General features: G+C 40.9%; 1 protein-coding gene across 1 annotated transcript in view; it reads left to right on the forward strand.

Moving 5' to 3' along the window:
- The window catches only part of LOC129696654 (zinc finger protein 407-like), a 528,355-nt gene that overhangs the window by 85,313 nt on the left and 429,061 nt on the right, over nucleotides 1–13,981 (forward strand). The window contains 1 exon segment of the mRNA XM_055634746.1: nucleotides 3,375–3,489. Coding sequence (XP_055490721.1) covers nucleotides 3,375–3,489 — 115 coding nt within the window.

A 13,981-nucleotide genomic window follows, 5' to 3' on the forward strand; every position in this document is an offset into this window, starting at 1 on the left:
TGACGCGAATAACGGCAACCCTCCCCCAACTGCGCCTCGCCATCCCACCTCCTACCCCTATCCTCCATTCCCCCTCATCCCCAGCACTCCCTCCCCCTCCTCTTGACCCTCCCTCTTTCCCCTCTCCTCCCTTCCCCCCTCCCCCTCTCACCTTTCCCTCTTCTTTCCCCTACCTTCAGTCACTCCCTCCCTCCATAAGTCCTCTCCCTTCCCTACCCCTTCCTCTACCCTTATCTCCCTGCTCCCCCACGCGGCTGACAGGTTCCCGTTGTGACTCCAGAGATCCCCGCTGTGACGCGAGTCACGGCAACCCTCCCCGAGTACGCCTCTTCCTACCCCTATCATCCTCCATTCCCCCTCATCCGCAGCACTTCTTCCCCCTCCCCTTCACCCTCCCTCTTCTTTTCCCTCTCCTCCTCCCCTCCCCCAGTCCCTTCCTCACCTCTCTCTCCGTCTCCTTTTCCCTACCATCAGTCACTCACACCCTCCCTCCCTCCCTTCCTCCCTCCATAACCCCTCTACACTCCCATCCCTACCCCCCTTGACGTCATTGTGAGATGGAAGCTGCTGTGTTTTTAAAAACTTTTTTTTAATGTAAATGAGATCCCATTGTGATGTCATTGTGGGCTGGGACACTGCTGAGGGCAGTTTATGTAAAGGAAATTTCATTGTGACGTCATAGCTGCTAAATGACAGGACAGATGGCAGAGATGGAATAAACAGGTCATTTTTTCCAAAGTTAAAAATGAGAATAACTTGTAAAATATAGCATCAATCTCAACTAAACTTGCATGAATACACCACAGGACAATGGTGAGTAAGGTGGGCCACAAATTGTAGTGCTATCGTGTACAGTTTTGGCGTAATTCAGGACATCACAAACTCACAGACACATACACACACACAGACATAGAAACAAACAAGATGAGCGTTTTAGTAATATACTAGACCAAGTGGGACCCATTAGGCCCCATTCCCCCAACGCAATATTCCACCACTCACCCGTTCCCCCAACGCAACCCGTTCCCCCAACGCCATATTCCACAACTCACCCATAGCCCCCAACTGCTCAGGCGCAGCTCATTTCCCCTCATCCCCCAACTTCCTCCCCCTCTTCACCCTCCCTCTTCTCTCCCCTTTCCTCCATTCCCTCTCTCACCTCACCCTCCCTCTCCTTTCCCCTAACCTCAGTCACTCCCTCCATAACCCCTCTCCCCTTCCCACCCCGTCCTCTCCCTGTTGCCCCACTCCTCACTTCTCCCCCACTAAACACAATGTTTAAATACCATTTCTCCTCTTCCCCTCCCCCACTCCCTCTTTTTACAACAATTTAACAAATCTCTCATTGCACTGGGTGGAACTCTGTTGACGGACAGTTTATGTGAATGAGATCCCATTGTGACATAATATGCTGATAACTGGTGAGGGGCAGTTTATGTAATTGAGATCTCAATGTGACGTCATTGCTGCCAACTGCCAGTGCAGATGAAAGATTTTTTTCAATGTGTTGTTTTGTCAAGTTAAAAAATGTGAATAACTTGTAGAATACAACATCAATCTGAACAAAACTTGATACACAAGACCACAGGACAATGGTGAATAAGGTGGTCCAAAAAGTTGTAGCTTTATCGTGCACTGTTTTGGCGTAATTCAGGGCATGAATCACAGACAGACACACAAGCACACTCACAAATAAACAAGATGAGAGTTTTAGCAATATACTAGACTAAGTGGAACCCTAGTATCCCAGTCACACGGAGGCCTGGTCCCCCAATGCAACCTATTACCCGCACGGCGCTGACTGGCAGGAGAGATCAATCTGCGCACGCGCGGTTTTTACGATTTATAAACCTTACTAACTTTTACAATATACCACTGATCAGAAAAAACTTGTTGCACTCGCAGCACATGCGAACGGAGAGTGAGCTGGTGAAAAATCGTAGCGCTATCGTGTACCATTTTTGCGCAAATAGAAAAACCGCACAAGATCAGAATTTTGGTTATGTATAGATAGATAGATAGATAGATAGATAGATAGATAGATAGATAGATAGATAGATAGAAGATAGATAGTTACTAGACCAAATGGGACCCGTTGGGTCCATGTCACAAGGGATGGCTGGTCCCCAAACGCAATATTCCACCACTCACCCATAGCCCCCAACTGCGCAGGCACGGCTGACGGGTTCCCGTTGTGATGCCAGAGATTCCCGTTGTGACACGAGTCACGGCAACCCTCCCTAACTGCGCTTCACCATCTCTCTTCATACCCCTATCCTCCTTCATTCCCACTTCATCAACTAACGCTCCCTTCCCCTCCTCTTCACCCTCCCTCTTCTCTCCCCTCTCACCTCCCCTCCTCCACTCCCTCCCTCATCGCTCCCTCCCTCCCTCCCTCCCATCCTCTCTTTTCCCTACCCTCAATCCCTCCCTCCCTCCATAAACCCTCTCCCCTCCCTACACCCCGCCTCTCCCTCCATCTCCCTGCTCCCCCATTCCTCACCTCTCCCCTATCCCACTTCCCCACTAAACACAATGTTTAAATAACATTTTTCCTCTTCCCTCCCCCACTCCCTCCCTTTCCTTTCAACAATGTAACAAATTTCTCATTGCACTGGGTGGAACACTGTTGTCGGGCAGTTTATGTAAATGAGATCCCATTGTGACTTCATAGCTGCTACCTGCCTGTGCAGATTAAAGATTTTATTCCAGTGGGGTTTTGTAAAGTTAAATATGTAAATAACTTGTAAAATACAACATCAATCTGAACGAAACTTGATACACGAGACTACAGGACAATGGTGAGTAAGGTAGTCCCAAAATTGTAGCGCTATCGTGAACCATTTTGGCGTAATTCAGGCCATGAATCACAGACACACACGCGCGCACACTCACAAACAAACAAGATGAAAGTTTTAGTAATATAATATAGATATAGGTAGATAGATTTTAGCATTAAAAACAAATCTTCTACATGTGCCAGTTATGATTTCCTTTGTGGATTTAAGTTACTTGGATCACATTGCTGTATTCATTCTTTAGATGCTATAAAAAAAAGGCATTTTCAACCCATGTGCAGCCCAGTCTAGTGAGTAGTCTTGCCCTATAGTTTGAAAAGACCTTAACTACTGAACACCTTGATATTTTTATTTTCCCATAACAGTTATCGTCTCTCCATCCTGTGTTATTTTATGCCTTTATCTGCTGTGGACTCTAGGTCACTGCTATATACATTAAAAAGCAATTGTGAGAATTTCGAACACATTGAATTAAGAGTCTCCAAATTTGAAGGGATATCAGTCCATTAAATATAATTTTATAATTGACATTACTATTTTATCAACAGTGTGTTTTTTTTTTAATTTAATTTTTAGGATCAAAACCTTTCCGATGTACACTCTGCAATTTTGCAACAGCACAGTTAGGAGATGCTCGTAATCATGTCAAACGACATCTTGGGGTGCGTGAATACAAGTGCCACATGTGTGGGTAAGTACTCCAGCAATGCTTGCGTGTCCAACAATAGGGCTGTGATTGGATGGGATTTTCCAGTGCACTGAAAAAAATCCAATGTGCTAAAATAATTTCAAAAAGGCAGTCTGCATCGAGTCTACAATTTTAATTTATCATATTGAATGCTGTTGGGCCTGCACTCTTTTGTTACATTTCAGTTTGTATGCAAAAAAAAGCAAGCGGTTTTAATTTTCACATCGTAATTGACCATTTTTAACATTAGTTTATTTTAGATATGTGATATTTGAATTAGCTAGATTAGATGGTAACTACGTGATACAGCAGTGGGATTAGAGATTTGTTGATGGTATGCAGCAAGAAATTGTACAAGTTTCTGAACTGAGGAACAAGGTCCACTGAAAACTGACTGTTTGATAAGGGTTGCTTTGAAAGTCATTGAATACTGAGTATTTAAAATGATTTTATTATAGTCAGCCTTGTGTAAATGGGTAAATGAGCAATACCTAAATAGAGCTCATTAAGTAAATTAATATATATTTGATGAAGTTTTTCATTCTAGCAAGAGATGAATAATTAGAACGGAACATTTTGATGTCCTGTGGATTTAGCTACTTTCAGCTAACCAAACAATGACTGAATTGGAGGGTTGGTAATAGTATATTAAGATTCCCAAGATAAATTCATCTGAAAGAATGCTATAAAATTAGTTGATTTATTTATAAACCATGTTTTGAGTCTGTTTATTGCCTGCTGTAAATGGAATAATGAATGGTGAGTAGGTTCAACAAGCACATTTTTGTGTTAATGTCACATCTGTAAGCCATTCAGATGATTACAGGTTTAGGGTTCCTTTTATGAAAAGCAAACTTAATAAAAGCACGTACATGCAGTTTGATTGTCTGGCTTCACACTAATGGCTACCATCCAAGGCCTTTAGACATTAGTGATAATTAGTAATCAATACAGAATCGATATTTTTATCCCACTAGCTGTCTGATCTCCTGCTGAACCTTTGGGGGGCAAATGCAGAGATCTTCATAGTATACGTGAATATTGAGCTGCTACTGTTTTATGCTGCACATTGGAAACAAACTAAAAAAAACTGCAGCTTTTGAAATATAGTAAAATATTTACAGTAATGCTTATATAACTATCTGAAATACAGTGCAACAAACTGAGTACTGTACACATGCCTATTACAGATGATAGAGACAAGTAGATTGTATCCGAGAGTACTGGTTAAAATCCTGTTTTAGTTATTAACTGTACACTATTTTCGTTTTGAAGTATACCAAGGAATTTTTTTCAACTTCCCAGGCTTTTGCAATGATCCAAAATTAAACTACCATAATTTGGCCATAAAAGGTCAGCAGTTTTGTTGTGCATTCACAAAGGAAAGAATGTTTGTGTTTAATCATTGGTTATCTGGTTAATTAGGAAAGCATTATTGAAAGATAATTGAGTGGGAAAGGTTCATATTTGCGTCATGCACCAATCCAGATATTAGTGGTGGATGATGTTAGATTTGAGTTTTAGTGACTATTGTTAACTGTTAGCACCGTTAATTATGTCTCTATTAAGTGGCAAAATTATTGGATGGCTTCGGACTTCACAGAATTGTTCAGTGATGTAGCAAATGTACTCAGAAACAGATTTGCTGCTAATAGTGTATTTTACTAATGAAACTTATTTACTGTGTTTGTTTATTTTTTTAATAGATATGTTAATTAATTGACACTCCTTGTATTTTACTATAATTTCTACCCTCTCAAATTGTCCAGAGTGTATTCAGAATTGGACCATCTTCACTTGATTGCATTTGGGGCAATGACCCCTGTCTTCAATTTCCCAAAGAAAATGAGAAAATGGGTTTGCTAACCAGTTCACTAAACCTTTTTGTCTCAGAAAGGTAAATGAATAATATGCAGGAAATAGAATTACAAAGTGAAATAAAGCCTTGCAGTGCTGCAGCAACTTTCACAATCCAGGATGTTCCAAAATGTTTTATAGTCAGTGAGTAATCGAATGGTTACAGCACAGAAGGAAGCCATTTGGCCCATCAAGTTTGCAGTGGATCTTTATCAGAGCAATTCATAAATTGCCAACCCCTAGTCCCTTTCCTGTAGACCAGCAAAATTTTCTCTTACCATATGTTTATTTGATTCGTTCTTGATGGCCACAGGTGGAACCTATCTGCACCACAACTGCAGGCAGAGAATTCCAGATTTTATATGCAGACACTGTTGTGAAGGAGGAAGAACTTGCACACAGTACAGTCCACAGTTAGCAATGTGATAAATGACCAGGTAATTGATTTTAGTGACGCTGATGGATAGATAAAAATTGCCCTGGACCTTTGTGATATCTAATGTGAAAACTATAACTGGTGTGAAGTTTCTTGTCAGCTCGTTATCTAGTTCACTATGTAGCAAAGCTTTCAACAGCTTGTGGAATAAAATCCGTATTGGTTTTTGGAGATCTTGCAAAATACCAGAAAGTGGAATTGTTGCAAGTGTATTCTTTTGCATACACCGGGTTAAAGAGAGAGAAAAAAAAGCAATTTTTCAATATGTTTTGATTGAGGAGCACCTGTTGGAAGGTGACTTGGTGCATTTGTGCTTTTCTCTTTGACAAAAATGCCTGCTCTGTACGAATAATTAGCCATGTTCAATTCAGCCATTGTCAATGGTGCTTCCATGGAAAATGGGAAGGACAGATAATTGTTTTGTTTTTCAGAGAAAAAATAGTGTAAGCTATTCAGAGTTCCCAAGTTCAGTTTTTTTTTTCTGTTTCTTGACTGTTGAGTTGTCTATTTTCACTCATTGCTGTTTCAAGGTAAAAGTTTGTATTGAATTTTCTAACAAACAAATTTTGCTGCAAATCTGTGACATCAAAGTTTCGAGTAATTAGTTAACAATTCTTGAAGATGTTTTATTTTAATTGCAGCAATTTTGTTTAACATGGACATATACTACAGAATAGGTAAGCTGAATTAGCTTTTCAGCTGACATATATGCCTCAACTATATGATGTAAAATATTGAGGAGTGCACAGGAGTGAAAGGTTCACTGGTAAATCTTGACAATTGTGCCAGAATACAAATTTTGACCTTTAAAGATTAACACTTACGATGTTAGGTCAAGGTGGTTATGATGAAAAACACTCTTAACTTGGTCAGTCTCCAAGAGAAACAAAAAGAGCAGGGGATATTGCAATGCTCAAAGAACTGACCCCTTCAGCATTTGTTGAGGCTTAGCATTAATTAAGTGAATATGTAAATTAAGTAATGGTATCAGCTTGATGGTTAAAATGATGCAACATTTTACATTAATACCATGACAATGTCAATTCATTATCACCAATGACTAAATAATTTAGAGAATACTCAATGGACCCATTAGTTCCTCAACATAAGCAGCTCATGCTGCATTTCTTCATTACCATATTTTTTTTAGGATTATATTTTAAAGGGTGAAGTGATCTTTCAGCAACATTAGCTTGCACTCAAAAGCAGCAATCCAGTGCAAACACTGTAACAATGGCTCTGCCTTTAGGAGAGTGCTCTAAAATATATGGTCTTGAGGCAGAATTTGTAAATTTGCAGTATGGTCTCTGAATATGAATTGTTTTTATTTTAATTATTAATAGCGCTGTACGTATGCTATCAATGCACTTTTAAAAGTACAGGTAATATACCTGAGATGAAGCAGGCAAGTTAATGTATTTTTTTCTCTCTCTTATTCATAACTGTTACACGGTGGTTAAAATACAGCTGTAAACAGTTACAACTCCAGTAAAATTGTTGTTAGTTGCATTACCTTGTTTTGAGGATGTGAGGGGATCTCTTTGAAGATGATTATAATGTCACTTTCTGACCTTTGCAGCTTGAATAATTGTAAATCATTGCTTCATAATGTGTCAAAGAATGTCTGAACTAGGCAATTAAATGCTTGAATATAATAGACCAAATTATTGCCTGTCATGTTTTCAACAACACAGTTAGTATTTGAGTTACACTTAATCATTACATGCATTAACAACTTCATTGGAATCTGGCACCAGGCTGGGCATGAAATGCGTCGCATTATTTAAATCTTCAATGGTTTAAGTCACTTACTTCTCCTGAACTGTTCCAGCACTGAGGTTTTCATGAAGTGGGCAGTCCCAAAGGACATAATTCATTTCCATCAAAGTTTCTGTACCAGATTACGGTGCATTGTTTTCCAGCAAGACTGTGTGGAAATAAGACTGTGCTGAAATAACTGGAATCGTAAAAAATAATCTTGTGTATTGAATAGGTTAGGAGACATTGTATAGTAAGTAGTGAGGTCTGACTTGTTGTGATATTGTAGTTCAACTGGTTTGCACCAATAACACTTCAGATTGGGTGCCTTAATATTTACAGGCATATAACTCATTCCGGTTCTCCTTGATTATGATTGCTCTTTCCAATATAGGAACAGAGGCAAAGATAGCCTTTAGTCGAATGAGCCTGCTCTACTATTTAGTAATGTTGTAGTCTAGCTGTATTTTAATTCCAGCTGTCTGCCGTTGTTCTTTAACCCTTAATACCAGCAAAAATCCATCAATTTCAGTCACAACATTTTAGAATGAGTCATGGTCATAGAGTGATACAGTGTGGAAACAGGCCCATCAACCCAACAATGTCCCAACTACACCAGTCCCACTTGCCTGTGCATGGTCCGTGTCCCTCCAAACCTGTCTAACTGTTTCATAAATGATGGGATAGTCCCAGCCTCAACTACCTCCTCTGGCAGCTTGTTCCATATGCCCACCACCCTTTGTGTGAAAAAGTTACCCCTTGGATTCCTATTAAATCTTTTCCCCTTCACCTTGAACCTATGTCCTCTGGTCCTCGATTCCCCTACTCTGGGCAAAAGACTGTGCATCTACCCGATCTATTTGTCTCATGATTTCGTACACCTCTATAAGATCCCCCCTCATCCTCCTGCGTTCCAAGGAATAGAGACTCAGCCTACTCAAACTCTCCCTACAGCTCACACCCTCTAGTCCTGGCAACATCCTCGTAAATCTTTCTGAACCCTTTCAAGCTTGACAATATCTTTCCTATAACATGGCGCCCAGACCTGATCACAATATTCTAAATGCGGTCTCACCAACGTCTTATACAACTGCAGCATGACCTCCCAGCTTCTATGCTAAATGACTTTTGTGTTCAGGGTTTTCCAATTATTATTTTGTTTTATTTCGTATGGGACACAACCAGAAATATTCTGTGGTCAATTACCGAACATTTTTAATAGCTTATTTTGGTAATTGAAAATTGAAAATTTCCTATTGAACTTTGAACATAATGTTTTAAAACTCCAATAACGTGCATTTTAATGTGTCCAACTGTCATTTAGGCGAATTGGTAAGTTTATAAAGTCATTTTTTATGAGTCCTTTTGCTTGTGCTGTGAGCTCGGGTATCAGTCATGGTGGCAAAACAAAGCCCACTTAAAGCCCTGTCCCACGGTAAGAGTTCATTCCAAGACCTCTCCCGAGTTTGCCCTGATTCGAACTCGGAGATTTACGGTAATGGCCACTCGTCGGTACTCGGGGCTCTCGTGGACATTTTTCAACATGTTAGCGAGTCTTCCCGAGTACCTGCCATAAGCGTTACGAGCTGCTAAGAGACGTCCCCCAGCTCCGACGTACCCTCTACGTTCATTCTCCGTGCTTACCACGAGCTTGATTTTTTTTAAACTCGGGAGAGCTCTTGGAATGAACTCGTAGTGTGGGACAGGGCTATTTGGAAGTGTTACCAAGTATTTTAAAGTTACGACGGTCACTGTGAGATACACTTATCTATACAAGCTGGGTCTTCTAATAGAGCATTGAATTTGTGAGGTCTTTGGTCACCTGTGCAGAATGTATGCAAAAGTGTTGGTCTTCTGCAGTAGACCATTCCCAATTTTCAGTTCCACGGGTAACAATTCAACAGAACATGTAACCCCAACCGCATGGATTTAACATGGTCACCAAAGATGATTTTCTCTCCCTGTAGATTTAACCTTGGAGACATAATCAATTGCTAATTAATGTGGAGTAACACATTCTTTCCAGGGTTATTGGTAATCTCTTCGGTGAAATACTGAGGCAAACTCAACTGCTTACACCTAGAAGGACAGCATAATAAATGGGAATAGATGACATAGATAGAAGGGGGATTTGAAGGATTGAAGGTCATAAGGAGGTATTAGAAGGTAGGAGAATTGACAGCCCTCTAAAGGTGATCCCAGGGCATATCACATGAAGTTTGAAAAAAACAAGGGAAGTTGGAGTGAGAAATGGAGTCTGGGACTCGGAGAATATTCGTGATCAAACATAGCGGAGAACACATAAGAGGGCCAGACCATGGATTTTGATTTTGATCCATGGAGACATAGTGGAGCTTGGCAAGTTAGTGAAATATTTATTTTGTTGGATAATTAGTAAAACTGCAGTTGATGGAAGTCTGAAAATAGCCAGAAAATGCTGGAAACTCAGCAGATCAGACAGCATATGTGGAAGGATCTCTCTTTAAATGCATTTTCATTCTTCACCTTAATTACTTCATGTGGTAGCAGTGTCCAATGCTGACCCGAATTCTCTATTGAATTTATTGATGACTATCATTTATATATCTTGGTTTTTATCTCTTCCACGTGGAAAGATCTATTTTATGGCAACCATTTAAAAAAAAAGTAAAGGTTTCTGTTGGTCATTGCTCTGTTTAAGAACCTAAGAAATGAAGGCAGGGTCAGCTATTTGGTTTCTTGAGCTAACTTTGCTGTTCATGAAAATCTTAGCTAATCTGACCTTGGTCACAGCTCCACAATGCTTCCTGCCTTGACTCCCCCATGGATGAAAAGTTGGTCTATCATTACTTTGAACACATTCCAGAGCTCTCTAGAGTGTTCTTCCCGAAAAGGTTATGGGCGTCTTGGAATGAACCCTGTTGTGAAGCCCAGTGAATTTGCAGACAAGCCCTCACCGCTCATTCAGTACACAAATAACCCCAATTTTATTTGCCGTTGCATTAGCTCTTTAACTGCTGCCCCTTCATTATTTAAAGTGGAGAATGCTGAAGTATATCATTTAAAAAATTGTTAATATATTAGGATGAACAGTTCTTTCCCCCAAATTCTTAAAAGGTTTCATTTTAAAATGCTGTCTCTCACTTTAGATTCAAGTAATGCACATCAGTTCCTGGCCCAAGGGTGAAAGCTGACGTGGCGAATAGGCCAACACTGTTTGTGAGCTGTAAATGTGGGTTAGCATCTTCCCACTCCGATTTAACATTCCGTCTGTGGGCACTTTTCCTTCTGTGCCGATGGCACTGCTTCGATCGGTGCGGGTTGCTTACAATGATTCCTGAACAGGTGTGAGTGGAGGACATAACTACTGCCAGAACACAATAATATAATTTATTTTTAAATGCAGATTTTGTTTCATAATCTACTTTGCTTTTTACACCATTGCCTGGCTATACACCTGTTGGAGCTGTGATGGCAAGTAAACAGTTACTGGGCCATTGGCTCTTTGCGCATGAAACAACATTGATTTTGCAACATGGAACCGGGCCATTCATATCAGTGTATATGCTCCGTATAAACCAACACTCACTTTCTCACTATTCTTTTGTTCACTCTTTTGTTCATTCCTCTTAAATACCTCTATTCTTTCCATGTGGAGCACAGCGATGATCGAATAGCGGAATAGACTTGATGGGCCGAATGGCCTAATTCAGCACCTACCACTTGTGAACATGATTCTACAGACCCGATACATGATAAATCTTTGTACAGTTTATCTTGCACTTGCAAAGACGCGTTTTAAAATGCAAGATTACATTGATTCCTTCCTGATTTTAAAGACATTAACAGACTGGTTTAATTCTCCTAATAAATGATTTGGGAATATGCTTGAACTCCATTTAATAATGGGACTTGGAATATAAGGCAGACAAAAGGCTGCACAGTGGCACAGCATTAGAGTTACTGCCTTACAGAGCCAGAGACCTGGGTTTGATCCTGAACTCGGATGCTGTCTGTATTGAGTTTGTATGTTCTCCCTGTGACCGTGTAGGTTTATCTCCGAGTGCCCTGGTTTCCTCTCACATTCCAAAGACATACCGGTTTTGTAGGTTAATTGGCTTCTGCAAAGTGTCCACAAGTGTATGGGTGATCATTGGTCGGCACGGACTCGGTAGGCCAAAGGGCCTGTTTCCCCGCTGTATCTCTATTAGTTTAACTATAAACAAGTTAGATTTTATTTTCTCCAACTAAACCAACTAAAGAAACCAACGTGCATTCCACTTAGTTGGTCTACTGGCAGCAGGTGATGCTTGTTTCCATCTACACTGCTAGGAAGAGTCACAGAGCAGAGTCCCATCTTATGCTGCTGCTTGGAATGATCTTTGATAAAGACAACTGCAACTCTTTCCAATCCTGCCTGGCAAACACACAATTCACTTGGTGGTGGATGACAGTCACATTGACATCTTGGTCGCCCCAAGGGCAGCATTAGGTGGAACTGACACCATATGTACGCCCTTTCCACCAACTGGTTGATACTTGTTTGAAAGTGCTGGCAATGAACCATTCTGCCATCTGAAATCCTCCTCTCCTTTTCCCTATTCAGGGTTAAAATTTTCTACAAGGGAAGGTGGTAATTGACACAGTCTGTAAGTGAATGGGATGTTATATGGCACATGGCTAGGTCTATAATTCGCAACGCTGAGGGCAGTAGAACCTCAGCACGATGTTGTATACCCATACACGAAGATGGCCCTCATAATTATGGCATTGTTACAGTATGTACACTTTTTCTCCTTTCTCTGAATTTGATCCATTTTGGATTTATCTGATGAATGGAAGACGGCTTGGTTGACTGCCATAGTGTATGCTTGACCTCTTGGCCACATCACAGCCTTGTAGTGTGGGACCACTACTCACCTGATGACCTGACTCCTTTCTAGAGAGAGCAAAGGCCATTCTCAAATTCCCAATTTCCGTTTCATCCTCGGATACAGTATATGTTCCATTCAGTTCATTGTGGCTGTTGCTTCTCTGAACCATATTTTAGAAACATAGAAAATAGGTGCAGGAGTAGGCCATCCGGCACATTGAGCCAGCACCGCCATTCAATATTATCATGGCTGATCATCCAAAATCAGTACCCTGTTCCTGCTTTCTCCCCATATCCCTTGGTTCCGTTAGCCCTAAGAGCTATATCAAACTCTCTCTTGAAAACATCCAATGAATTGGCCTTCACTACCTTCTGTGGCAGAGAATTCCACAGATTCACAACTCTCGAGGTGAAAACTTTTTTTCTCATCTCAATCTTAAATGGCCTACCTCTTATTCTTAAACTGTGACCCCTGGTTCTGTGGACAGTTGATGTTTCAGTTCAGGACCCATCATCTGGATTGAAAGTGAAGAGGTGATAACCAGTATAAGGGGGTGTGGGGAAGGGGGAATGTGGCAAGAGTTGGCAAGTGATAGATGAAGTCAGGTGAGGAGGGGTTGATTGGCATCGGATGGAGGAGGGAAAGGTGGAAACAGTTAAAGATGATAGATGGAATCGGACAGAAAGCAAATGAGGGAGGTGATGTGGACAGACGGGAATAGTTGGTGTTGGGAATCCAGTGAAAATAAGGTGTGGGTGATGAACAGATGGAATGGGTGGGGGAGGGGGAAATAAACTGGGTGATATGGACTGGGGTTGAATTGAAGAGGACCTGGGTAGATCAGAGAGAAGGAAAAAGTGACAGAGGGAGTGCGGGTTACCTGAAGTTGGAGAATTCAATGTTCACGCCCCTCAACATTTTGTCTGCCCATTTCTCTCCACAGATGCTGTCTGACCGGTAGATTGTTTGTTGCTCCAGATTCCAGCATCCGCAGTCCCTTGTATCTCTAAAAGCCGATACTGCGTGTGTTGTCATTCTGATTTCCGTGCTGTAATTGTTATATGTTATATGGTTATATGATCATTCTCGAGGATGACAAACCTCTTGTTATCTGCAAAATGCTGGAGTAACTCAGCAGGTCTGGCAGCATCTCTGGAGAAAATGGATAGGTGACATTTTGGGTTGGGTACCCTTCTTCAGACTAACCTCTTGTTGTTTGCCTTGATTGCTTTCCACTAATGCATCATGGAATTGAAGACTTGTTTCATGGTTCTCCAACGTGTTACAATCCGTTATAATCTGCTCGATGTCTTCTGGGATCAGCAGTTTTAAGTTCATGTTCCATACCCCACTGCCAGCCTTGTGTGCTTCTTTTAACCATCATGAGATGTATGAAGAGTACATCTGCAAAACATTGGCAGATCTGATCTAGAATGCTTAGGTACAACGAGGGATTCTATCTGAGACTGATCTGAGATCTGATTTTGACTAGGTGTATTATGGCAGTTCATAACTGTAGGGATTGTGAAGATGTTGCATGTCTGCTTCAGTCAGGTAAGTGGTATAGAAACATAGAAACATAGAAATTAGG

This window comes from Leucoraja erinacea, chromosome 4 (assembly GCF_028641065.1).
Source record: "Leucoraja erinacea ecotype New England chromosome 4, Leri_hhj_1, whole genome shotgun sequence".
Taxonomy (NCBI): Eukaryota; Metazoa; Chordata; class Chondrichthyes; order Rajiformes; family Rajidae; genus Leucoraja; species Leucoraja erinaceus.